General features: G+C 40.5%; 1 protein-coding gene across 3 annotated transcripts in view; it reads left to right on the forward strand.

Moving 5' to 3' along the window:
* Positions 1-26,596, forward strand: part of LOC148013403 (uncharacterized) — a 107,573-nt gene extending 80,977 nt beyond the window's left edge. The window contains exons 5-14 of one of the 3 annotated variants that reach the window (XM_087668196.1): positions 15,003-15,149; positions 15,253-15,386; positions 15,625-15,733; positions 15,836-15,904; positions 17,048-17,300; positions 17,591-17,742; positions 17,856-17,926; positions 24,153-24,309; positions 24,391-24,560; positions 26,254-26,596. In XM_087668196.1, coding sequence (XP_087524322.1) covers positions 15,003-15,149; positions 15,253-15,386; positions 15,625-15,733; positions 15,836-15,904; positions 17,048-17,300; positions 17,591-17,742; positions 17,856-17,926; positions 24,153-24,309; positions 24,391-24,558 — 1,260 coding nt within the window. In that variant the 3' untranslated portion in view covers positions 24,559-24,560; positions 26,254-26,596. Of the gene's footprint in view, positions 1-15,002; positions 15,150-15,252; positions 15,387-15,624; positions 15,734-15,835; positions 15,905-17,047; positions 17,301-17,590; positions 17,743-17,855; positions 17,927-24,152; positions 24,310-24,390; positions 24,561-24,676; positions 25,566-26,253 lie in introns of those variants that run through there. The other 2 variants (XM_087668194.1, XM_087668197.1) reach the window with 2 other exon arrangements.
* Positions 26,597-27,267: the final 671 nt, after the last annotated feature.

Here is a 27,267-nt window from a genome sequence, read left to right on the forward strand (position 1 = left end):
TGGCAATTTCCTCCGCGTCGTTGCCATGATTTTGTAACTATTTGGCCCTCTGGTTCTTGTAAACAGTCAGTTTGTACACATGATGGGGTAGAGCCATCATGTATCTTGTAATCATGAAAACTTTTCGTAATTAATACAATTACCTTTTACGAAAAAAAGAGAGAGAGAGAGAGAGTGTGTGTGTGTGTGTGCATAAGCGCACGTGTACGCATACACACACAAAGGAGAGAGTGAAGAATGAGAAAGGCCAAATTGGCCTATGAGACCAAAATGTTACATCTGAAAATTTGGGGACATCTAATAGCTGACATCTAATGCTAATCTTCCAAATTGTGATGAGTAGGACATTGTGGATGCACATGTTGATATGCAAAGCTATATCTTTCTTTGCATCTTATGAATGTGGCACTATACTTTTCTTCATGGTGGGAAGGATCCCAGTGATCCCTTGGATATGGCGGTGGCTGGCTTTCATTCGCAACCAGGATTGTGTTGACGAGGTTTTTGTGGGTGGTAGGGGTTTCTATGAGGTCATGCTCACATCGGCCAGAAATAAAGATGATCTTTTCGATAGGTTGCTACTCTTTTCTAATAGACACTTGGTGCATGTGGTACGATGGAGACCTGCGGCAGGTTTTCAAAATCTGCTCAAACAGGACTGTCCAGAGTGGCTTGAAGTAGAAAGCTGCCCTGCGGTTTATTGGCCCCTGTTAAGGGATGCAATGGCGGTGATTGGTACTATCTTGGTGTCTCCTAGTATGAGGGCAGGAAACACGAATTGTTTATGCATGCTATGAGACACCTCAAGGAAAATGCCCAATTGGTTGCGCCTTAATTGCATTGGCATGCATCCACTATGGTTTAAGCTTAATTGGGGCAGCTGTGCCAGTCATTGTTTCAATTGTGGCAAGCTTGGTCATTTCGTGACTGAGTGTCCCTCCAAAAAGTATGCTACTCTTTCTTGTAATGGGTTTACTAAAATGATGACGGAGGCACCACTCACTGGGGAATGGACTCTATAGAAGGATGTGATTTAGCAAAAGCAACCTGGGCTTTCTTTAGACCTACATGATTCGAGATGGGTTGATACACAACGTAGAAAGGGTAAGAAGGTTGAAATGCAGCAGCTGATGGGTTCATCTTCAAGCACTCAAGATGCCTTTCGTACATGTGTGCATAGAAATTATAAATCTTCTGAGATGTCGCATTCAGCTCTCATGGACCCCTTCAGTTCAAAGCAAGCCACACTGCAAAGATCGGAAGTTGAGCGCCCTCCTCGAGAGAACCCCACAGATCCTCCAGCATGCATTGCTTTTGATTGTAGAGGCAAGGTGATCACCCTGTGGGATAGTCAATATCCTCATTTGCTAGGAACAAATGGAAGCAACCCTTCCCTTGCGAAACCTCCTCACACAAGACATAACGTTTTTGCGGTTTTGGCAGATTTTTGGATGAAGGAATTTTGGAGTCTTTAGATGTGAAGGTGTAAGCAAGGTGTGAGCAGCCTCGCCCATCAATTCCTTGATTTTACAAATGCAGATTGCCACTTGAAATCTCCGTGGGATTTGTTCCTGCAGTAAGCAACATGACATGTGGCATATTTTTCATGAGAACTGTTGGGATGCTTTGGGTGCTATTGAGCACAAAAGCCATGATAATGCTGGTGGGGTTTTGGCTTGTCATGAATTCTGTCTTTTTTATGTTGCTTGCAAGGCTAAACATTATTTGGGTGTCATCATGGTTGTACATGAGACATTCTAGCCAGTGCTTGTTAAGAATGATGTTCACGGATGCTTCCTTGTGATCGAGATTGTGTTTGAAGGGCAGGTCTTATGGTTGGTTTGCCTTCATGAGCTTGGGAAGACCGGGTTTGTTTATGGGCGATTTTAGCATGTGTGTTGACTCGTCCCAATCCACTTTGGGAAACTCTTTGATGGATAGCCCAGGAAGCAAGGTGTGGCAGGACTCTGCCATCAATATTCTTAAAAAGGACCTTTGGTCTTGGCTTTCTCCATTCACTTCAGGATTCACCTTTCACGCACCTCAATATGTGGCCACATGGTCTGGATTAGACTGCATTTATGCCATGCATGAAGACTCCTTTTTACTAGAAATTTTGGAGATGCAAGACTTGTAGACTATGTATTAGCTGACCATTTTCCTTTGTAGCTTAACTTGATTAGGCAGCCGGTGGATGTTTTCACTGGTCTTTTAGGTAGGCTGCCCCTGAGATTCAATTCTTCCTTTATAAGTCATGAAGTTATCAAGGGCTACATGACCCACCTACTCAAAAGGTTTTCATGTGATTTTTGTCTACAAGGATTGGACTCCTTCAGTAGACTGATTTCAAATGTCCAAAAGGTCTCAAGACAATATGGCATCTATCATGCTTCACTTAATAGCCAACGTTTGCATGCTACGGAAGACATGTTGGCCTTGGTTCGTATGTTGTTGCTTGACATGTCACATGATGGTTTTCTAATCTCATTGGCAGCTAGATTAGGTGAACTTACAAGGCTTTCAACTGTGGTCTTACCAAAAAGCTAAGCTAAGGAATCTAATTGACGGTCTTCAAGGCATTTCTTGCCAGACTCTTGAATTTGTTCTTGCCTTGCATGCATCCCCAATGCGGGAAAATGTGGTGAGATTTCAAGATGCAAAAGGTCAAATGGTCATCGATCCTTGATCAACTGTAAGTATGTGTAGGGAATACTTCATAAACCTTTCGGGTTCACGACAAATATCTTCTTCGAAAGTTCCATAACTTTGTGCGCCCTTTTATGCTTTGGTTAGAAATTAGGTTCCCCATGACATGCAAGATTTCCTGGAAGTTGATATCCTTGAGAGCGAAGTTATTGATGTCTTATTGCACTCGTCAAATGATAAAAGCCGCGTTGGGATGGCATCATGAATGAATTCTTTGGCACCTACGCATACCGTTTGGCAAAACCTTTGGCTACCATGTGCCAAGAGATCTGGGCATTGGGCAACATGCCTTTATCGTGGAAAGAAGGGCTGATCAAGCTGATTCCCAAAGTCCCCTTCCCGTCCAAACTTACCTAGTGGAGACCCATTTCATTGGTAGGCTGTATGTATAAGATCTTTGCGAATGTGTTGGCAAACTGTCTACATAAACAATTGCATGATCTTGTTTATCCTCACCGATATGGGTTTATTAAGGTCAAAAATATTCTTCATAGTATCCTCAATGAATAGATGGCTATGGACTTTGTGCGGCACACAATGCAAGAGGTTGTTCTGGTGCAACTAAACTTGGAAAAAGCCTTTGACTTCTTGGAATGGTCTTTTGTTGCAAATCTCATCCAAGTTACAGGTTTTGGATCCGCATGTCAAGGTTGATCTACCTTCCGTGTCGTGCTAAATGGTGGAGTCACCAAGTTTTTTTCCCTTGTGCAATTGATCAAATAGGGTTGTCCTCTCACCCTATTCTTTTCCTGCCATCGGATCTTGTGGATACAAGGAAGATAGCTGGTCTTTTTCGACCTTTGCAGCAACAGTTTGTTGGTCAAGCACTGGCTGATGAAACTTTCAAAAGCTTAGGCTTCTAATCTTCAATCAGCCTTGGATGTATGGGAGTTGCTTAGGAATATGTTGGGCTTGCAAATAAACGCCACCAAATCTTCCCTTATTGATTTCATGGCCTCTAATTTGCTAGATTTAGGATGGCAAGGTAAGGTTGTATAGCACCACTACATTGTAAGGCATCTTGGTTACCCCTTGGGGGTTGATGTGCATCCGAAATCATAGTTTTTCCATACATGAATCAAACGTCAAACGCAAACGCGTATGAAAGTATGAAACGAGTATGATTCAGACCCTAGACCTGAATCATACGTGACCCTAATTTTTTAACATATTCTTAACAAAATATGAGAAAAATACACAACTTTAAGATATGATAAACATGATAAACATGTGCTAATTTCAAAATAAAAGAACAATGCACAACTCTTGAACTTTGAAGACTGAGACTCGAGAGTTTGAGTCAATATAGAAGGATTCATGATTCATCATTCAACTTTCAAGGAATTGACATGATACATGATACATCTGTCATCAAGATTCAAGCCAAGTTGCCCAATGCCAACTGCATAGTAGACTAAAAACTGAAAGGGAACAACCAAAAGCAAAATTGAAAACTGCATGCAGCATAATAGAGTCACATCATATATCATGATTCATGATTCATCTGTCATCAACTAATCTACTCATCATCTTCATCATTCTCAAGAGTGCAGTCCTCCTCCTCCTCCTCCAGCTCATCATTATCATCATCATCATCATCATCATCATCATCATCATCATCATCATCATCCTCCTCCCTTTGATGTGGACCAAGAGAACTCGAGCCAGGATCATCACTAGTGCTTGCCTCCCTCTGTGGCACTGGCAATGAGGCTACGATGTCCTCTTCCTCTCGTATCTGCTGCAATGCAAGCAATCTATCATCATCCTTCTCCTTGTTAAGCATGTCCAATGTAACCTCAATCTTTTCATAGCCTGATTCCTTAATTTTATTGATAAGACGAAGGTTTGTATGAATATATACCTTGGGTGCAGGTGTTCAAGTCGTCAACATTTTTTAATTTAAAAAAACGTCAAGTCTGATATGGGGTTTTCAGACGCTTGTTTTTCAGACGTTTACAGACGTCTGAAATTCATTTCAAACGCGTCTGAAAACAATTATGTCCGAAATGTCTTTCTGAAATGAATATTACAGAAATTGGAAGCTAAGTTTGTTTATTGGAATTCTCAAGCTTGGTTATTCCATGTGCGTCTCAAACTAGCCCAAACCATTACAGTTCGTATGGTCACCTACTTCATGCCATTGCTGCCTTGGAGCATGTTGCCTTGAAGGATCTCGCCCGCCATTTTTGTTTTATGCTCTGGAAGAAGGATTCTATGGAAGTAGGTATTTGCACCCCGAAATCTATGTGAGGTGGGGCTGTTTTGGATGTGGGCACCCATATGATAGCCCTCCGTTGGTCACTGTTTCAGGCCTTGTGTATTGGTCAACAGCCCTAGACCCTTATTGCTCATTCTTTTCTTAAAGAACGGGGCCTTTGCCATGTCAATAGAAGGATTCGGGGTTCTTGGTGGCACATCCTTAATATTGAAGCTTGCTTTTCTACATTTGCCTCAAGTCTTCTCATCTCTTGGTGTCTTCATAGAAAATTGTCCTTTCCAAGGTCCATTGGCGTTCGACAAAGGACAAATAGTGGTTAATTTATTGCCGATGGAAATTCCGATGGTATCTTTGATTTTTTGCGGGATGGCAAATTGGAGGAGAGACCTAAATTTAATCGCATGGCACACCTTGGATTGACCTCGGTGGCTAATGCCACTCGCTTGCCCGAGGCACCCTAATGTTGCTGAGACCATCAAAGGTTTTTCGAATATCTCGTGGCTACAATGATCTCTAGGGTAGACTCTTTGATCTCTTGCAAGATTGGTAGCCCTTTCTTGTTCAGGATTTTGATTTCCCTTATTAGGACTGGGATCTTGCAAGGCGTTTGACCCTTCAGTTGTACTTGGCTCATCAAATTTATCATCTCATGAACGAAGATTTTGCATGGATCACTACCAATGCAATTCTCTTTGGGGATTGCACAAATCTAAAGCTTGGTGGAAATTGACAATAATGGAGGGATGGATCAATAAGACACCATTCAAATGCAAGGTATTCATTTGGAGAATGTTGGTGGGGGGCCTCCCTTTTGTTTGGGCCCTTCACCATAGAGGTATATCCAATGGGAATTGTTTGTTTTGTATGACTATAGTAGAGTCTTCCCGTCACAGATTCATTTCTAGCCCTTTTGCTCAAAACATTCAGGCCCTTCTCTCAATCATTTGGCTTGCGGTGGTGGGCATAAAGATGTAAACGCCCCGAACAACGTAGTATGCTTAACAATTATGATATTCGCTTGTTTTCGAGATTTAATATAAAAGAGAATGAACACTTAAAGCTGAAAATGAAAATTACTCACAAAATTACAGCCATGAAAATGTAAAAGTAATGGAGACAAGATTGAGGGTTGAAGATGGGCAAACCCCCCCCCCCCCCCCCCCCGAAGGAATGTATTTCTGCTCAACCCAAGTCCCTTAGGGAAGAGCTCAGTTACAACCAACCTGAGAGTGAGAAGAAGTAATTCTCACTCTCACAAGATCATGCAAAGATGTACAAACACACATGCATTATCTATTATGCAATGATAAGAACCGTTTTCTTTACAGTATGAGAGAAGAAAAAGGGGAATTCAGCCTTTCTCCATCGTTGATCAGCAGTACATGGATAGGGCTTACTTCTTGTAGCTAAAATGGAAGAAAGAGCTCGAGAAGGAGGTGCTGTAATGAATTTACAGGCTTGTTGTCTTGTAAAAAAACAGTGATAGAAGAGGGAATATGGAGGAATTTGATAATGGAGAAGTGGGGGATGATGATGGGGATGGATGGGGCCAGTTTCTAGCTATCTGTGGGTGTTGTACATGAGTTTACAGCAAAGAAAAATGATGATGAATGAAGAAAAACGAGCTCTTATTTATAGGAGAGGGGAGAGCTAGTACAAAAGGAGAAAGTGGAGTAGCACAAGACAAGTGTCCAGCCACATGTCATGAGATGTGACAAGTGGTGGGACACTTGGAAACTTGTGTGACAAGTGTCTTGACACTTGTCTCTTCTCTATGGCCTTCCTTTTTGGGTTGAATACTGTCAAGAATAGAAACAACCAAATTTAGTAAGCACAGTCAGAGTACAGAACTTACTATTTTTAGAATGACATCCCTATTTTTTAGGACTAGCATTTTTAGGCTAATTCGAGGCTCCTAAATTTTAGGGACCTCCTAAAATTTAGGGACCCCCCCCAATATGGGTGTCATATGAAAACTTTTTCCGTGTACATCGCAAAAATGGTATCCGAATCTTCATGTGACTTTCCTGTGCAAAGAAATGTGCATTTCAAGCTTTCAGCCCACACATGTACATTATACAAGCATTTCGTGATCATGCCATCTTGTTGATTGTAACTGTTTGTTCTGGTGGATCTAGCCCACACTTCAAGGCATCAATCCTTTCTGTGTACGAGTCTAACCCTGATATGCGTGAGTTCTAGTCACAGGCGCCCAATCGGGTCATATAGGTGGAAGTGTGAACTATCTTTTCTCTAACCCACCGCGTGGGTCCACCATAACCTATGACCACTCATCAGTGGCCAGCTCCAATGCACTTTTCTTTATATCTAATTAGTGCAAAGGAAATAAATTTAATAAATCATTATATAGACAAATTAATGAAAAAGGATACAAATTCTGTTTCTATAGAGTTGTGACAAAAGATCCGTCCACTTTACCGGGTTTTTGGAAAACCTAAATGCAATTATCTACCTCATTCTCACATGAAGATTATATTTCACTTTTTCAAAATGTGGGTTTCTTGGCATATTCAGGTCACTCGCAATGCGTTGATATTTAATGCTGCCTTCGGCATTCAATGTCATGTTGCGAAACTTAAGGGTCTTCTCCAGTGGCAGCTTCTACAATATGCTGATTTCATGGTTAGAGATGATTTCCTCTGTGTATGAGCTTCTTGAATCTTAAAAATTTATGTTTAGGAAAGAAAAATTGTGAGAGCTTGATGTATCATGCGAAATATTGAAATTCAAGTCCATAGATAGAAAAGTTTAAGTAACAAATGACAATACATATCCCAAAGATAGCTTGTGTAATAAGGTGATATCGGCACATCCCTAGTGTAATAGGGCAAAGTGTACACAACAATGGCAAGCCCTGACACAAATAGGTGTATGCTCAGGGAGTGCAAAGCCCAAATCAGCCCAAGTACATTTGTGAGGACCACGGCATATCAACCATGCAACATCCAAGTGAAGATCCCAATCTCAAGTGTCCAAATGCTCAAGTAGCATAAACTGCATGCTCAATGTCTGTCAAGTATCCAAAGACGCTCCCACTTGCACAAAAGCCGTAAATATCAAGCAAAGAAGCTCAACAAGGGCATATGATAGTACCAGTGCCAGAAGATCCAAGATTAAGCATCAATAAGACCTCACGAGTATATAGTCTGTGTAGCATCCGTACATAGCATCCATAGACATCAAGTACATCCAAACTGTAACTATGGAAAGTCGAGAAATAGCCAAAGTAAGCTCCATGCAATCGAATGTCAAGCCAAAGCAAGGTTCAGTAGCATCCAACTCCAGACAATGTAACGGGCATGTAGTAGTGGCATAGACCAAGCATGTCAAGACCGGTCAGACATAAGTGAAGTACATGCCATAAGTACATCAAAGATGGAGATCCAAATGCTATGCGAAGCAAGCTTAAGCTCAACCAATGATCCAAGGGAAAATCCAAGCTCTATGTTAATCCCCGAGAGTTACTACATCAATGTATATAGCCAAGATATAGCCGGAATCCAAGAGGTATTAAATATCCACTGAGAGGTACGACCAGCCCTGCTGTAAACAGCTTGAAATCACAGTCCTAAACTGAGCTAAACAATGCTCAATCCAAGTTCAAATCAATATCCAAGGCAAAGGCAACATGTGGCATACTCCACATACATGGATACATCATGAAGCTCCCAAACCATATCCGTAGGCATTAGGCATAAACTCCCCTGTAAATGCTTGCTTCCCAGAACTGTATACAGCCGTAAATCGTGTGAAAAATGAGCTATCAATGGCTCAAAGCATCCCACAAGTGCTCCAAAGCATCAACATAAGGTCCAAATACAATAATAGCATCCCCGTAGCATAATATAAGCCATAGGCATAACAAAACATGCTGTCCTAGAAGGATAACAGCAATCTTCTCTATTTCCACAGTCAAGGGCTGAAGCTCAACATGTCAAAACTGAGCTCAAATCCAAAGGATGAATGCCAAGATGGTCAGCAATCATTGCCAAGATGCCAAGGATCATTTCCAAGTTGTAGAGGGGCCTGGGAGTGAGGAAATCTGATAGGGGAGGCAGCAGCCCAAACAGGCACAAACACGCTAGCTGCTGTTGGGTTTGTTGCTGCCTGTGCTGAGGGTTATGGGGAATAAGGGGGGACACCAATGATGCTCAAAGAAGCCCACTCAAGTGGCAGATCAAGCCTATTCAAGGCTAGTGCAAGCTGAGAAGCAATGGAAGCATATGAACATACCTAGGTGAAAGAAGCCATGGCTGCCCGAGAAGGAGACCCAATAAATGTAGGGATTCAACAGGAAGCTGAAGACTCCACGAACCAAGCTACTCGAGCAGTCATGAATCCATGCTCTAATACCAGTTGAAAGGTGAGAAGGATCGAAGCTTACTTGGAAGAGCTATGGCAGGATAGCAATAGCAAGAAAGAGAGAGATACGAAGTGGGAACTCCAACAGTCACAATGTGTGACCAAGCCTTCCTTTATTCAAATTGTCACTAAAAGAATAAAGAATAAAGTGACGGTGACGGGTGTCCACCACCTGCAATGTACAATGGTGAGTACTGTCAGTGTAGTAATACACGAGCGGCTAGGTGGAGGTGCCTTTACCCCCAACACTATGGGCCTTTCTAGGTGTTGGAGAAGATCAGCAATGTGGCATATCGACTGGAATTACCTCCACATTGGTGGATACACAATGCCTTTCATGTGTGTTTATTGAGGCCTTTTCATGATGATGTGCCAAAGGATATGTCTGCTGAAATTCAGCCTGAGGTTGAGGAATTGGATAAGATTTTGATACCCGAGCAAATTTTGGCACATAAGAAAAGAAAGGTCAAAGGTAAAGTTTCCAGGAGATACTTGGTAAAATTTCAGAATTATTCATCAATGGATGCCAAATGGATGGAAGAGGATGACTTGGCTGACCATCCTCAATTGTTGCAACTTTACCTAGATACCTTCCAATTAGAGCGAGTCAGACTCTGTCAAGTTCAACAGAGCAAGGCTATGAAGTATTAAGTGATACTCAAGGAGAAGATAGCATTTCCACTCCTCCAGTTATGGGCAAGTCTCATATGTTGTAGATCTCGATGTATTCCACATGCATTCAAGGTATTGTGCTCATAGTCTGTTTGCCATGAGGTCACTACTTAGTATACTAGTCATTGTGAGATGTATATAGATGAACATGAGTTTCACCTTGGCACTCGAACTATACTTTTGCATCAGCTTATGATCAATCTCACATGAATTTTACCTCAATTTTGAGACAAATATTCTGATCAGTTTAAGCTCAATTTTTTATCAGCTTGAGAACCGTTTATGGTCACTTTTGGGATGATTGTTGGTCAGTTTTTGCAATGCGTTTGTGATTAGTTTGGGGTCATATTTGCAGCACTTTGTGATAAGTTCTCAAATCAACAAGGGATCAGTTTATTATCAAATTATGCTCATTTTTCAATGATTTACATATGGTTCCATGGACAACAGCATATGTTATGATGCCATTGATGTTTTAGCTATGGTTTATGCTTGGTTATGCTATGCTATGGTTTGGTTTTGCCAGATGAGTTAAGCTCATAAGAAATAGACATGTCACACGATAATCTGTAAATATTTTTAAGATTCTTTTTTAGTCTTATGTTATGTTATGATTGGTTGGTAATTTTCAACATGTGTTGGGCATACGAAATAGTTGAGCAATAGTGCGCAATGTTGTGTTAACTATGATGCCTTGTGGAAATTCCAATCCACTTTTTTGCTTTTGCTGCATCTGGCAATTCAATCCAAGACGATTGCAAGGATTTTAAGAGGGAGGGCTATCATGAGGACATGTATTTTTGAAACCTCACTTAGCATGTGGATTAATTTTTAATCACATGGTTAAGTAAATGTTGCATATGTGAGGTGTAACTAGGGTTAGAGTAATTTTACGAGCCCGGGATCCTAGAAAATCACGGGATGTCAAAGAGAAAAGTTGCTATAAGTTATGCCACATAGGTACTTGGTGGTATCCAGTGCCAGTTGTTGGCCTCGGTCATTCATTTGGCCATAAGTGTCAGTTGGTGATACTAGAAAAGTGGCGCTTAATGGTACCTAATGCTAATCTAATGGTCAAAGATGGCATAGAGACACTCGAGAATGGAAGTTGCCTAGCCAAATAAATTATTGGCTAATTAGATTATTTTGCAGGGCACCGAAATAATGATTAGATTAATTTTCAATATTGAAAGACTGAAAATTAATATTTAATTATGGATAATGTTGGAAAAACTATTTGGGAAGGTTGCCACTTGTCAAAAATGCCCATGCAAGTTTGAAAAATGTCTTTAAAGGCTAGAGAGAGGCATTCTAGTGTATTCAATTTTCAAGAGAGAGGGAGGAGATGTTGGTCTGATTTGCAGCCATTGGAGGACCTTTTGAGGCAGCCTAGGGCAGGAGAAGACCAATCAACAGCAAAAGTGACACAATCTATAAGCTCTTGATACAGGGCAACAACAGTAAATGCCTAATTTTCTTCAGTTCTTTGCATCTACAAGTTGTTGAGACAGGGCAGCAACAGTAAATAACAAATTTTCTTCAGTTCTTCATGAAGAAATCCGAATTTTCTCTCTCCTTAGCATTTTCTCTCTCATCTCCTAGCCTTTCTATAGCCTTGCTCTGAAGATTACAGCATTGAGATCACAGAGGTTGAGAAATTTAGGATTAAAGCCATTTTTAGTCAAATCCAAGTGGAGGGACCAACAAATCAATGAATTTGGGGCATTTTTCATCTCCATCAAAGCGGGTGAAGACCAATTGGCTACCTGAATCAAGGGGCAAGTCAAATCGAAGACTTGTTGGTCATTTTGGACAGCAAGGAGAGCTGGAATACCGAAAGGGATTGGAAAAATACCTTTGTGCATCAACTTCTTCTTCAATTAAGTTAAATAAATACCAAAAGGGGCGCCAATTTTGCATCCAATAGGGTGTCCATTGTTCAAGATTATAAGTTAATTTGCATTTCTTAGTTTTATAATAAATGTTACTGCTGTAACTAAGTTGTAATTAGGGAATTACCACCCATCCATGGAAGGAAATCTAGTGTAATAGATACTAACCAACTTGATAGAAAAGTTTGTGTTAAAACCCTGTTAATGAATCCAATCCTAGGCTAGCAAATAGTGACCAACTTGCTAGAATGAGTTGTGTTAAGACCCCAAAATGACTCAATTAAAAAAAACCACCCTTAGATTGCTAAGGATAGCAATCCATTGTGTGGGGGTGAGTGTAAGGGCTTTGTAGGTATACCATGGAATTGCCTATAAAAACACCTGTATAGGGAGTAGTAGTGACTCTAAGCCCTGCTTAGTTTCTACTCTATGTGTGATTCCCTATACGTAGTGATGAACCGTCGCATGTGTGGCATGCCACGTCACAAGGATGTAGTTTGGGGATGTGCCTATGTTGTACCATTTGTTTCATTGAATAACACGAGAGTACACCTTGCTTTCATATATCGTGTTGCCTTGCTTTCATATATTATTTTTGAGAGTATACCTTGCTTTCACATATCATTTTTGAGAGTATAGCTCTCACATACCTTGCTCTGTATACCACCACAATATTGAAAGCAAGGTATGTGAAACCAATGAAAGCCTATCGCTTTTGAGAGTACACCTTGCTCTCACATATCGTGGTGGTGTGCAAAGCAAAAGTGGAATTTTCAATTTAATGGCCAAGAGAGTGGTTAAAGGAGCATATAAAGAAGTTTGGAACGAAAGTTTGGGCAGGGAATTAAATTTTCAAGTTTGGGCAAGCCATTGGAAAGTTGTCAACTTTTGGACGATGGTGACATCACGAGTTCAATTCATTCTAGAGCATATCCCTGATGACCATTGCATAACCATGACCATCAAATCCCAACACTGTGCATCTTAGAAGTTTTATAAGTAGCAGGACCACTCTACAGGAGATGGATATTCTTCTTGAGCTGGCCACGGTGGTGAGTCTACTGAGTATGCATTTTACTTAGTTTTGTGTATTTTATGGTATTCTTTAGGAGCTTGCACTCTTTGGAAAGTGGCGTTGTTGAGTAGTAGAATTGTACTACTATAGGGTTGCTGTGGACCACATGCCATAGGCCAGAGATTACTTGTATTCATGCAGGACCATTGCGGTGTTCACACATTTCTCTTAAAGCTGTAATTCCAGACTTGACATGGTATGAGGCTGTGTTATAGTATAAAGCCTTTGTTGGCACATTAGACATTTAGTATAGGGAATTTCAGTCTTTGCCTTCAACACCCACCATTCTGCATTTCTTTCATGTGATTGATAGATAATTGCTCTTTGTCCTCATGGGTAAGTGGTTACAAAGCGATTCGTGAGGCCTTCTTCATTGAGCTTATTTAAACCTCACTCTTTAACACAGACCTCTTCTATCCGCATAGATTGTTGAGCTGGAATTCCACCTTGTCACATAAGCTCCATCTTCAACTATGCCTGTGACCTCCTTTGTTACCCTTTATCTCTTCGTCAGTAATATTCACCAATGCATATGCCACAACTGTCGGCATCAATTGGAGAGAGAGTATGACAGAGTGAGGATTATTATCCAAAGGGCACTTCTTCTTCTTCTTTAGGTATTATATAATTTAAAGGGACCTATGAGGTTGATGGTAGTGGGAAGTGGTCAGCCACATTATCATGCCAAGGTATGAGTTTTTCGAGATGTTCAACCGGAGGCTTTGTGGTGTACTCTTGTGTCCTATACACGTCAAATGCTATATTGGGGGGATTCAAAGGAGCAACCAGATAAAGGTCTTTATCTTTCCAGAGTTCCCTTCATCGTAATCATCTCCAGAGATCGACTGCAGGTGATAATGTATTCTCAAGCCCAATTCTCTTCTTTTGCATTAAGATCTTACCAGGATTTCTCCACAACTGCTACCTGGATTAAAGAGTTCTTGGAGCCTTTTGAACTGGAGTCAAAGTATTATAAAGGCAGCCTACAGGACTTCTCCAGGAGTGGAGTTCGTACCCTCTGTGGATATACATATGGGATGGTAGTCCCAGCATCTACTCCAGATTTGGCATGTTCAGTACACCATCCAGGGGTGTTATTGTCATCCCTTGGTTCTAAGCCGTATCACTGAGTTGGTGAGGACATTATGGAGATCTGACTGTGTCTATTTATGGTCACTTTTGGTCATTTTGGTTCAAACCTGGGTTTTCTGTATACAGACCCCAGTGCTATTGTTTGCTTGCTGATGAAGAGCTTGACTAGAGAATCACATTTCCTTTACATTTCTTGCAATACCTTGGGCTTCATGATCCTTGATTGACTGCACTTGCTTGGGGCTGCCATGTTCTATCTTGCTTTTGCTGTCTCTGGATTTTGATGGCTTCACAAATCTATGTGTTTATCCCTTCTTCCCCTGCACATGTCAGTACTAGCTGCTAAACTTGCTGCTCTGGAATTTTACTAGTCCCTGTTATCAAGATTTTCACTTTCTTTCATGAATTTTAGGGTTCCATTTTGTTGCTTACTCTACTAGCTGTCTCCTTTGACTAACATTAACTGTATGGGCTAGTCACCCTAGGGAATGGGCAGACTCTAAAATTGTCATTTCATCAGTGCTTGTACATCTTTAATGTCTTTAGCAAGTTCTTCTTGATAATTGTGTGAACTCCAAGGCATCTTATCTGTGGAATTTGCATGCAGGACATAAATTGGTTTGATATCAGATGTTTATATATTGTCTTATGTTTTCATCTTGACAAAAGGATAATGGCTGCTCTGTAAGAATGTCTGTTGTTCAGGTGGGGCTTCCTTACTGGTATAGGCAGGATTATAGAACGGCTGAGTATATATACTTGAGCTGATTTGGCCTTTTGTATTCTTACTGTGTAGATCAGACGTTTCTGTTGCTTTTTTTTTTTTAAGAAACAGCTGGATGACCTTTTCAATGGCTGTTTGAACACCATGTTAAATCCTAAAGATGCATGGATTTCTTCTAGATGAGCGACTTATGTTTTCCTTCTTTTCTTTTTTCTTTTTTTTTTTGTAATGTGACAGGAACTGTCTTCCTATGTATTCATTGCAGTGAACATTTTGATGCATGTAACTCCCAACTCTCTCCGCAATTCATTTATACAGGATATACTGCCAGCAGTTATTCCATATTTGACAACCCACCATCATAATCTGCGAAGCTTTTCACAGGTCCATTGTGTTATCAATTGTAATGTAACTTATCATGAAGGCACTGGCCATCTTGCAATCAACCAGATTGAACAAGTTATCTTATAAAATTATATTGCTGCAGATATTGATATACAAAGTTCTCCGGGATAGCTTGGAGGTGGCACATCAATCAGAGGGTGAAGTAAGTACAAATCTTGAGAAAAAGTGCATACAATCAGTTGTATCATATCTGGATGGAAATGCAGACTGCAGAAGGTAACTGGATTTCTTTATGATAACACAATTAGAATATTTATGCTTTCCCTCTTTCCATATGAGAAAAGGAATGCTCCAGTACCAAATTAATCATGCTTTGAAGTCTGGCTATGAATGATAATCAAGTGATAATGTCTGTCATGAGTCTTTTTCCCTATCTCCTAATCTTTGGAACTCTTTACGTCCTTCTTGACGTCCTAAGATCTGTCGTTCTTTCTGCACATGATTGATGCTTCAGGATAAGAGTTGCTGTTGAGATATTCTTGAGATCATTTGATCCAGCTGCTGCAGCAACACCAAGAGGAATTTTTTTGCTGCACGCTGGAGGGGAAGATGATCCTTCGAATGTACGTGCTAGTAAATCTTCAAAGTACCACATGAGATTGAGCTATAATACATTATGATATTTGACGATTTTGCAAACTTATGTATACTGATTCGGATAGCAGGCTTTGGATGACATCCCTTTTGAATGTGCTCCCATAGCTCTTATGGATCATGTATCTTACTTCTTGAACGTGAGTTTCTCTCTCATCTCTATTGTTAGTTTGATTTTTTCATCAATGGTGATAATCATATGTGAGATTCAACATTTTAGCCTATACTATCTGGCGGGCATATTCCTAAATTTCATCATGCTAAAGAAACCTGTGTATGCAAGTAAACTTTTTAGAAGGCTTGATTGTGTGAATTATATAGTAATTGCATTTGATGGACATATTAACCTTCCTTTTAGCAGGACTTTTATGCTGATTCCCTCATCTTACCTCACTGTTGCAGAGCTCATATGTCCTTGTGCTCTGATTTGCTGCTGGTTTGTGAGCTTCTTTTGCAGTGATTGTATTAAGGTCTTGGTGACCCTCCCTACTGAAGTAATCTTTTGGACGGACCTGCCTGCTGTACATGATGCTGAGTGACTGATCCTTGAGACCCTTTTCCAAATGTACTTAAGATTATTAGACACAGTGAACATTTAGTCCTTTTGAGAAAGGCTTTTGCAACAGCTACTATAAAATCCTGGAGGTCAGTCACACTTTTTTTGGCATCAGAAAACTCTGGCTGCAGTTGATGGGAAATAGAGGCAGCCTCTTCTCTTAAGAATCTTTTGAGATCTCAGTTGGCCTATGCATGGATTTTCTCTCTTTCTATGATTTCTTTTCGGTTATGAGTTATTGGGCTGCATGATGAGCCACTACGTGTTTCCCTTAGCAAAACAGGCTGTTAAAAAGTGCAGAAATCGCTGGTATACATCTGCCTTGGTGGAGATTATCACGGAGGTGCTTTTAATAGAGAGGGAGCGATGGACGGACTGACTGACTTTTTGGATTTTAGTGAACTGTTAAAGTAATTGTTTTACTTATGCATAAACCATCCTGGAAGCTAGACAAGACTTAAGGTCGTCCATGGCTGCAGAAACAACTATCCTAAAAAGTGAAGAAATCACTGGTGTACAAAGAATCATCTGATGGATCCAAAGATGCAGAATACGCATCATCAGCACATAAGTTTGGGAACTTTCAGAGAAAACTTGTATTACGTGTATTTACATTGGTGGTCATTATCACTGAGGGGGTTTATAGAGAGGGAGGGAGGGACTGAATTTTTGAAGTCTTAGTGATGTGTTTTAAGTGTGTTGTTTTACCTATGCATAAACTATACAGGAAGCTAGAGAAGACTTGAGGTCTTCCATGGCTGCTGAAACAACCATCCTAAAGAGTGAAGAAATCACTGGTATACAAAAATCATTATCTGAAGGATCCAAAGGTGCAGAATGCACATCATCAGGGCATGAGTTTTTGGATTTTCAGAGAAAACTTGCATCACTGAGGTTTTCAGAATCAATGAATACACTTTCAGAGGAAACAACACAGAAATATCAATTACCAAATATGGAAATGCTATCACTGCTATCAGGTTGGTACTTCTCTGAGGAGATCTATAAATAGATTTTTTTTCTCCTCTCTAGAAAAAGTCGGCAAAGGTATAAGCCAAAACATCACTATGTAGTTATGAATGTTTGATCCAGCTTTAAACCTTTTACTGGAAGTCTAAATTTTCCCTGGTTTATTTATGTGACCTGCAGAAAGATGGATTATCACATTTGAATTTTTAGGCTTGTCCTCAGTTGCTCTCTTGTTTTTCTTTTTCTCTTTTTCTTTTTTGATATATGTCTTGACACATACCCGTTAATATGTGAATTACAGAGATAGAGAGAGAAGAGTATCTTCTGCATTCAGCTATACATTCAAGGGCAGAAGATCTTCTCAAAATGCGTGGCAATCGTCAGGACTTAATAGTGGTTGCGTCTTTGCTTGGTCGTATACCAAACCTTGCTGGATTAGCACGCACCTGTGAGGTAATCGAATTCCCTTTGATGTTCTATACAAAGGATGTTATTCGTTCATTTAGATTGACTTTCTATGTGCAGATCGTATATGCAAGCTATCTAATGAAAACATCATATTACAGGTTTTCAAAGCTTCTAGTTTAGTTGTGGCAGATGCAAGTATCATTCAGGATAAACAATTTCAGTTGATAAGGTAAAGCATACCAATTTCAGTTGATAAGGTAGAGCTTTCTGTAACATTGGTATATTTCAGTCTGACCTATCAAGGATTCAGCCATAGTTCTGCTGCAAGCTAGGATTGGGTCTCAAAGTAGATAAGCCTTGCAATCACAAACTATTTTGCATCCTAAAAGACACTCAAAGTAGAGCAGATCTTTTTCTGAAAGATTAAATGGTGAGTTGAGGTGCACCCTATTTTACCTAAAGAAACTGGGTGTGATGACCTAGCTTCCACTTTCAATATTTTTAATCTATAGGCTTGACTGGGGCTTACAATGAAGAATCAATGATGTATCTATTTTTGTCTCTGTCATTTTGTTTTGGCAACAGGTAATTACTCATTCTATGCATGAGTATTTATGGCTATGGAATTCCATAAGATTTAAGGCCAAAAGCTTATCTAGTAATGTATTCAACATTAAAAGTGAGCTGCAAGTCATTTTTCCCCAGGAAAAGAAATAATATTATGTTAGTTAGCAAAGGAGAGTGACTCCCCTCCAGAAGTAGGAAACACATGAAGTTAAAAAATAGTAGCTACCAGGCTGGCTTCTGTAAAGGTTAGAATCCTTGTGTGAGACCAGGAGCTGAATCTCTTAAAATTGGAAAGGAGATTGAGTGAAGCACAGTTGGGCTTCTCTTTAAAGACTTTATGAGCAACTACTGATGGTCCTCAGATAATAGAAGCCCTACAGGTTGCAAGCTTTGAGCTTAGCGACATAAAGAGAGCAGATTTGAGTACCATTTCCCCACTAGAGCTTCTTTGAAGATGTGATCTGAGGAAATTTCATGCACTTTCCACGAGTTCAGAAGCCTGAGGCACATATGAGACAAGTAAAAAGGTAGAGAGTTGGAGACTTCAGGTGGCAGCATTGAGAAGCTCCACATGGCAATCTCTTTTACAAAAGGGGGGAAGCAACTGGAAGTGAATCGCACCCCTGTAACCTTCTTTCAAAAGAATCCAGGCGTGTAGCAGTGTCCTTGCTTTTTCGAGAGATTGCTGATGTAGGCAGCATAATGGTTGGAGGGCTTCATTCACCACAAACAAAAGAAAAGGATAGAAATCCTAGGTAGTGGACAGTCTCTCGAGTGGCGCTCTGACTCTCTTGGAAGGCCCTAGAAAGCCTTTTTGGGGCTGGAAACAGAAACAAAAAATGGGAATGAAGAAGGGGAACTATATGGAATGATGTGGTTTCTCGACAATTTCTGCCCTTTCCATCAATTGGTATTAAAGACGGCTTCATCTGCGGGTGGATCTTCTTCTCAGCCTTCATCTTAATCTTCACCTACACGGATCAAGAAACTTGTTGCTCTGTCACATTCTCTGGCTTGTAAGTTCCCAAAGTTACGTGCAGGTTGACAGACCTACCAAAAGCTATGCAGGTATTTTGATTGTCGCACATGAGAGTCATGTGTAAAGACCAAGTCAAATCACCACCAACGACCAAAACTCCTTGTCATCAGACCACATCATTGTTTCTTCAAGACTCCTCAACCCTTGCCAAGATGCCACATCACATATTTTACTCTTTTCAAAGAAGAGAATGATCTATTCTTGAACACCTCAAGAAAATGTTCCCAAGGTAAAGTTATTGAAATAAGCACCATATAGGACTTCAGTGGTATGATTTCTTTCCTCTCCCAAAGAAGAGAAAATTCTATGAATTAATCCCCTCAAGACAGTTTCTCAAGGCAAAATCAAAAGTGTGGACAATCTTTTTTTTTCTTCCGACAATGAGTTGTCATATCATATCATGTCACATGTCACAATATAAAAGAAAAATTTTAAAAGTCAGGGCAGGGTCACTGAAGAAACCACCCAATGCCAAGAAACCAAATCATCTCTAATCAAGATATCAGCATGTTGGATAAGATCAAGCTGCCACTGAAGAAGTCCCTTGAGCTTTGCCACACGATGTTGGATGCCCAAGGCAGCGTAAAAAAAGAACGCATTGCGAGTGACCCAAATATGCAAGCAGCCTCAAAATCAGAGAAAGTGTGGACAATCTCTGCCCAAATCTTAGAGAGTCCTTGCAGCAGATCTGCCCAATAAATCTATACCATGGCTGCATCTAACGGTCCATATATACCAAGCAATAGCATCTTCCTCTCTTCAATCATCATTTGGCATTACAGTTGGGCCACAGTCGTGCACAGAGAACTTACCTATCTTGGGGGATATTCTCTCTACAGGTTGTGCCTCAGTGGGAAACTGGTTCACATTCTAGGAGCTATGGCAGCCTGCAGGAGACTCAGAGGCAGAGATGACAAGGTCTGAGGGGAGCTAGGGCTATGATTGAGGTTGTGACAGAGAGAGTACCTCCTGAGTGGCAGACGAAAAGCTAATGTATTCCCCTTCGATAAAAGAAATGACAACGAGGGATCTACTGATACGTTCTTTGAAGAGACACATTTCTTAGACCTGGGTTTGTCTCTTTTCCAGAGGAGATATCCTGCTAGCAGTCACTGCGACTAGTGGAGACAGCGCATTCACTTTTTTGGCAGAGGAGGATGGATGCCTGACTTGGATTTTGCAGAGTTCATGGGATGCTCCACAGAGAGGATCATAATAGTGGCACACTTGGATAGAGTGTGGCACATTGACCCAGACTCAGTCCACTGGTCTTGTAGATGGATGGAGATATTGGGCTTATTAGGGGCCTTTATAGAGTTTACAGTAGGATCCAAGAGAGTGGGGGTGGAGGGATTGTTTCTTGATAGACCACAGGTTGTGGCCTTTTTTGGCTACACTAGGCTAGGAAGGAGGATATAGATGGGCAGGGTTAGAGCATAACAAGCAGCCACCTCCCATGGGGACAGATAGGGCATTCATACCATTTCTCATTATACTTTTGCAGGAGGCTACATAAGAGCTTTAGGCCTAGGAGGATATCCCTCTACCTATGGCTACTAGCTGACATGAGCTTAGCTCACAGTCACTAGGGACAGGGGACGAGGGACAGGGACAAGGATTGGGGGAACAGGGTGACAAAGGAAAATATGGGACAGGGGACGGGGGACTAGGACATGGATGTGGGAACCTTAAAATTATATGTTTTCTAGACTTAATTGAAATACTCTATAAAGAAACTAAACAAATACAATAGCTTAACTCAAAAACATTCTAAAAATATCCCATGAAAGTTTAAAACAATAGATGAGCCATGAAATTTGAAACATAAATGAATAATGAATAGTCAAATTGAAGAGTAGAAGTAATAATTGTCAATGCCAAATGGTGAGTGAGAAAAGTTGTATGACTTGAAGACTAAAGTCCAATAGTAATCACTCACTAAATAATGAGTCCTCAGACTGAAGACTACAAGAAACAATACGAGCTGCGAAACAATAAAACTAGTGGACTGAAGACTACAAGAAACTATACAAATAGTACAAACCCTATGACATGTGGCGTCCCCTACATCCCTTCCCACATGCCCCCCCCCCCCATCTCGGGATGCGTCCCCTTGTGATGAACCATGGAGATGCACCCTTTCCAAGATGCATTAGAGACAGGTCCTGTGTTTCAGGATGGGGACCCTGAGTTCCGAGCTTGTGTCCCCTGCATATCCTGTGACTATGGCTTAGCTTCTCTTGGCACTCAGCTTGGGCACAACATGGACCCAATGGTATGGATAAGATGTGGTGAGCCAAAGGAGACATAGAAACGCTGCCCATGGGATTGTCCCAGAGCTTAGGAGCTATCAAGGAGAGCCCTTGGGATAACATTCCACACTACAGCAGAGACTATAGTCACAACCTGGGGGGGGTTTAGCTAGGATCATAGATACAGGCCTAGCATCTGAATTTGAGGATGTTCACGGGAGCCTGTCTTTCCTCATCATTGAACAGCACCTGAGTGGAATCCATGTCATTGGCATTCAGGATGTATCTACAATCAAGACTTTCTCGAGGATTTGGACAAGGATCATCCAAACTCTCTACAAAAAGAGTCCTTTTTGCAAACCTAGGACTCAAACACTTTTTTCCATATGGCCTCTCACATGGTCTCGCACTATAGCCCACTAGATTGGTTGTTCACACAACTAATGTATTTGTAAACTCTCTGTTTCGAGTTTCTTGTACTTTGTATCTATCTCAGGGGGATATTCTCCAAGGTGTTACTAATAGATTTTTCTTTTCTTAGAAAAAGAAAAAGCAATATCATATTTCTCTTATCTGTGATAGTGCTTTTGAGTCCACAATGTCTATGAGAAATCTGATGTGGCAATCCTTTTTCTTTTCCAAGAAAAGAAAGTTCTATTAATAACTCCTCGGCGAATAACTTGAGGTAAAATACAAAGGACAAGGAACTTTGTGAAGAGTAACCAAGAACATCACAAATACAATGTTTGTGTGAACAACCAATCCAGTGATTTTAATGCCAAACCATATGAGGGACAATGTGGAAGAAAGTGTCTCAATCCCATATCTGCAGAAAAGCCTCTCTTCTCTTCCTCATTCTCTCGAAGCTGCCCTGTAACTATGGGCTTTGACAGCTCTGGCTTGTAAGAGGTGATAGTGAACGGGGTTGTGGCATCTTTAGCTCCTAAGGGCTTGAGGAGTGTCTTCTGAAGTTACAAGTGGAGGAAGTGCCATTTGAGCAACCAATCTAAGGTCTTGGACTACTCTCTATTTGTCCCTCAACTTGTCTCTATTGCTTCAAACCTCCTGGCCCTATATTTGTCCAGCATCAATCTGCTCTCTTTGTTGTTGGTGTTGCCTCACTCCTCCTCCGAGGTTGAGGTCTACAACCTCCCTAGTCTAGAAAGGAAGTCTATCAATGGCGTGTCTCGGACTGTCTATTGCTAAATATCACATAATCCTGCAAGCAAAACACTGGCCAAGGAGACTTGAGTATGAAATGGGCTGAATGAGGAACCCTCCATGGATGGAAGGAACCCTAATGGTCCAAGGGGAGGCTATCGAGGGATCCTCTACAATAGCATTGACTAATGAGTACCTGCTGTTAGTGGAGACCCTGCAAAAGCACGATGATAAAGGTCTTGTCTCTTTGTATGGTATGGCCAAATGCACTGCCAATCTTGAACAGTTAGGGATTGAAATATCTGTTGACATGCAAAAAGCAGATGGTGATGGTAGTGCCATATATTTTATCTAAGGCAGTTATTCCCAGCACATTGTCAATAGAATTTTCTTCTCTTTGAAGAACAAAAGGATTCTAACAGAGATCATCCAGATGTGAAAGACTACAAGGTAGGATTTGGATAGAGGCTATCCGCACACTCTGTGAGAGATGGGAGAGATTGTAGGGGTCATGAGTGTACAAAGAGGAGAGATGCTTTTATTCACACACAGGACTTTGGTGCCCTCTTCACATATGATTGGGGCATTACAGCTGGTTGGACTTGTCTTGTACTTGTATTTTACCTCAGGGGGGTTTCCCAAGACACTATTAATAGAATTTTATTCTCTTTAAAGAACAAAAGAATCTTAACACAGATCATCCATATGCTTCATGGGAGACAGGAAAGACTACAAGGTACTTGAGTGCGTGAGGATGACTCAGGAGAGGTGCTTTTTTGATACATTGTTCTGGCACCTTCTTCCACGTAGAGCCACATATGGTCTGGCATTATAGATCTCCAAAGTGGCTTTTCATACAGCCCTTATAGTAGATGATCTCTTGTTATCTTGTGTTGTAGCATTCTTGTCATATACAAGGCTTACAGTTCAGCTTGGTCTCTTTTGACTGAGGTGGTTATTGATAGAATATCCTTTCTTGGGAAAAGAGGCTCTTTGGAAAATTTATGTGGACTTTTATGTTGTACGATGTCAGTTGTGGCAGTACTCTAGCTTCTTGACAATTCCTTGAGATACATATTGTCGAGAGGATGTACTAGTAGTCAAATTCTGGATCAAAATGCAAAGGGATTTTCCAGATGGTATGTCAATGATGGTCATTGTTCATGTGCATGCATTATCCTCTCGACACTTCTTGAGTGATCTCCTCTTTAGGAACCATTCCCATATGAAGACTTGTGGCATCTTCTTTGGGGGAAGAAAAAGGGTGGCATCTCTAAAGAGATTACAGTAAACCAGTAAACATTTGGTTGAGGAATATGCCTTTTTTGGGGAATCCTGATCCAGTTTCAGTAGTCTTATAGCTGTCTAAGATTTTTCACCTTGAAAAATAACATCAACTGGAGACCTGACAATTTTTGGGTTTTGGCATGGTGAAGTGTCACTGCAGAGATGTGGATTCCTGTAAAGGAAGTTGCAGAATCCAACCTACATGAATACCTTACAGTTAAAAAGAGAACTGGCTTCACGGTGGTGGGGCTTGAACAGACTGCAAACAGCGTATCTTTAGAGAAGTATACCTTTCCAAAAAGAACGGTGTGTATTAACTCTTTGAAGACAAGACAACAGCGTTTTACTTTGTGCAGTTACACTCACTCCTTTCAATGTGACATGCAGGTTCTGGTCCTTGGAAATGAGAAGGAAGGGATACCTACACATCTTATACATAGTTTGAATGCTTGTGTGGAGATACCTCAACTAGGGGTAATACGATCTCTTAATGTACATGTGAGTGGAGCTATTGCAGTTTGGGAGTATACAAGGCAGCAATTGGAAAAGCGATGATGGTAAATATTTCATCAGCCTGCCTTGTCAGAGAACTCACTTCAAGAGCAGCATTTGTACTTTAGTGATGGTAATTTGTGTCATTTTCTTTTGTGACAAAAACTGTGTGTGTCAAAAGGAGTCCGGCCTCAATGATAGTGAAAGATCGCTAAAACAAGAGTTGCTAGTACAAAGCTCACACCTGCAAAGATTGCTAGTCAAGACTCCAGGAGAATGGTTCCAATCTTTAATTGACATCCATCAATATAATTTTGAAGGTTTTGATGGGCTGAATGGGGGGGTCTGATTTTTTGTGGTCTACTGCAACCTTCAAGATGAAGGAATCATCACAACTCATCAAGAAAATTTTCAAGTTTTTGATGGGCTGAAACATATTATGCTTCATCTTGAGCAGGGCTCTTAGTTCCACCACCCTCCATATGCAGCTTAAGCCTGAAAAACCAGGTCACATGATACATATCTGCGCCCATCAGCTGAGTGTGAGGAAGAACAGCCCACTATTCATAGTCTGCTAATAACAAGAGCAAAGGAGGGGAGCTTCTTTTGTGTTATGTGCTACTTCACACCTTCTGTCATGTACATTATGCCATCAAAATCAATATCGCTGTGGAGACTCAGATCTTGACAGAAAGGCTGCTACAAACTGTATCTCGTAGCCATGTGTTCAACTGAGTAGTCAGCTCAATCATGCGAATGAGAGGCTTGTGTATGGTCTTGCAGCCAAGCTGGGTTCCAACTGAGTACTGCTTACCATTAATGATGTAAATCAATTTTCACATTCAATTCTCACATTGACAATTTGTATCATTTGGAACAATTTGCTCAAGATCTCAGTGCAAAAAAAGAGAATGTAAAATGAGCCTTTAATCTGGGAGCCTGTAGCAATTGAAGAGGTGAGGCTTTTTCTTTTTCTTTTTTGTGCTATTGGGAACACATTGACCTCTCAATTTCTGTTCAATTTGGGAACCCATATTGAAACTGGCATGGCTAATTGGGTTGTTTTGAGATACTAACATCTGGTGGATCTCTGGTATTGCTCAATGTATTGCTAGATGCTGGTTTCTCTTAGCATCAGCCTTGGTGTTCCAAGTAGCAACCCTAAAAGGCACTAACCAAACAGTCAATAGCTCAATTAATTTGGCTTAATAAAATGCAGAGGGCATCCAAGGGCAAACATTAAAAATTCATCCCTACACAAGGAGTTCGCATCCCAATCATGTTAGCTGTCCTTGACTTTGGGCAGGGAGAGGCTTAGCTTTGGGAGGAGCAACTAGCATTATGAACTCACAGAAATAGAAAGGTTGGTTTCATCTAGTACGTCATTTTAGCGGCTTCTAATGCTTCATATTGACAGTTTGGATCATTTAGAAGTTGAGAGTTCCGAGACAGCTTTTCCACATTACATGGGTTTTTAAGAAGGTTTTAGGGTACGGGCATCACTCTGCATAGGACAGCCTTAACCCTGTGGGCAAAGGGATAGGTGGTCAAGAATTGAACTCGTGTAATGAGAAAGATTTCCTCTGATCCCTAATGTAACCCTTTAAGATGATCATTTGGATTGAGGATATTCTTTTTCTTCATTGAAGCTACAAAGAAAATGGCTTTATAACAAAATGTGTGTACTAATTGATTTCGAATGACTAATAAATTGTCCCAGCCGACCAACTTTTTCATCTTGTGAAATTCCTTTGACAGGTTTTTCCAAAGAAGTGTCTAGCCGTCTTTTTCAGTAGTCATATAAAGCATTGCAGAAAAGTACGTGCAGATTCAGATACGTGTGCTAATCAAAACTCGAGATTCAGATACATTATCTGATACTGATCTTCTGTATTAGTCATAAGATATCGCCTACTTGCTACTTGGTTCATTTTTGTTTGGGGTCAAGGATTGAGCCTATGTGACTGTTCCAGGAAGAGGTTGTGGTGCATAGACCTATTTGTCGATGTGTTTTAGGTCAATACAGTTTGAAGTTGCTGTATTTCCTGAATACTTGCTTCAGTTGTGGCAAAAATTATGTGAATATTGTCCTACTCCTGGCTATCAAATAGGCTGTTAAGGGTGGAATTGCAAAGTGACTAAATTCTTAATTACTTTGATTAAGTATTTGAAATGTTTTTGGCTACATTCCCAACATTGATCATTTCCACACATTGGAAATATGTAGTTTTGATAGCTTCCTAAACTAAACCTTGCTAGGAATAAGTTCACTTGTGAATGTGAATGGGTATACATAGATTTGAGCATTTGTTTGTAGTTTCAGGTGCATTTTATGTTATGAGAACTACCAAGCTACAGAAGTGAATGTCTCATATAAGATAAGATTTTGAAAGGTAATATGTAGAGTTACATTAAACAAAGCTACTAAAGTGGTAGTGACTCTAAATAGCTATACTAAACATAAAGTTGCAATAGCACTCGATGCCATGTAATTATGAGCAAATGTATTTTTATTGCTAAGATTGTCCAATTAAAAGCTCTTGCATAGAGAAGGTAGTTATTAATATCAATTAGATTCATGCTTTTTTTCCCCTCAAAAATAAGGTCTCAATTGCTCTCCATAAATCCCTTCTCCATAATCAAGTCTACTTGTTACATAACTTTTGAGAAAAGAAAATTCTAATAATAAATCTCTCAAGACCATGTACCCAAGGCAAAGTACCATATACAAATAGTCTTTTAAGGGACTTCCAAAATATGCAAAAAAAAAAG

Source organism: Lygodium microphyllum, chromosome 26, assembly GCF_053477565.2.
Source record: "Lygodium microphyllum isolate KBCC chromosome 26, Lygodium_microphyllum_v1.1.10, whole genome shotgun sequence".
Classification (NCBI taxonomy): Eukaryota; Viridiplantae; Streptophyta; class Polypodiopsida; order Schizaeales; family Lygodiaceae; genus Lygodium; species Lygodium microphyllum.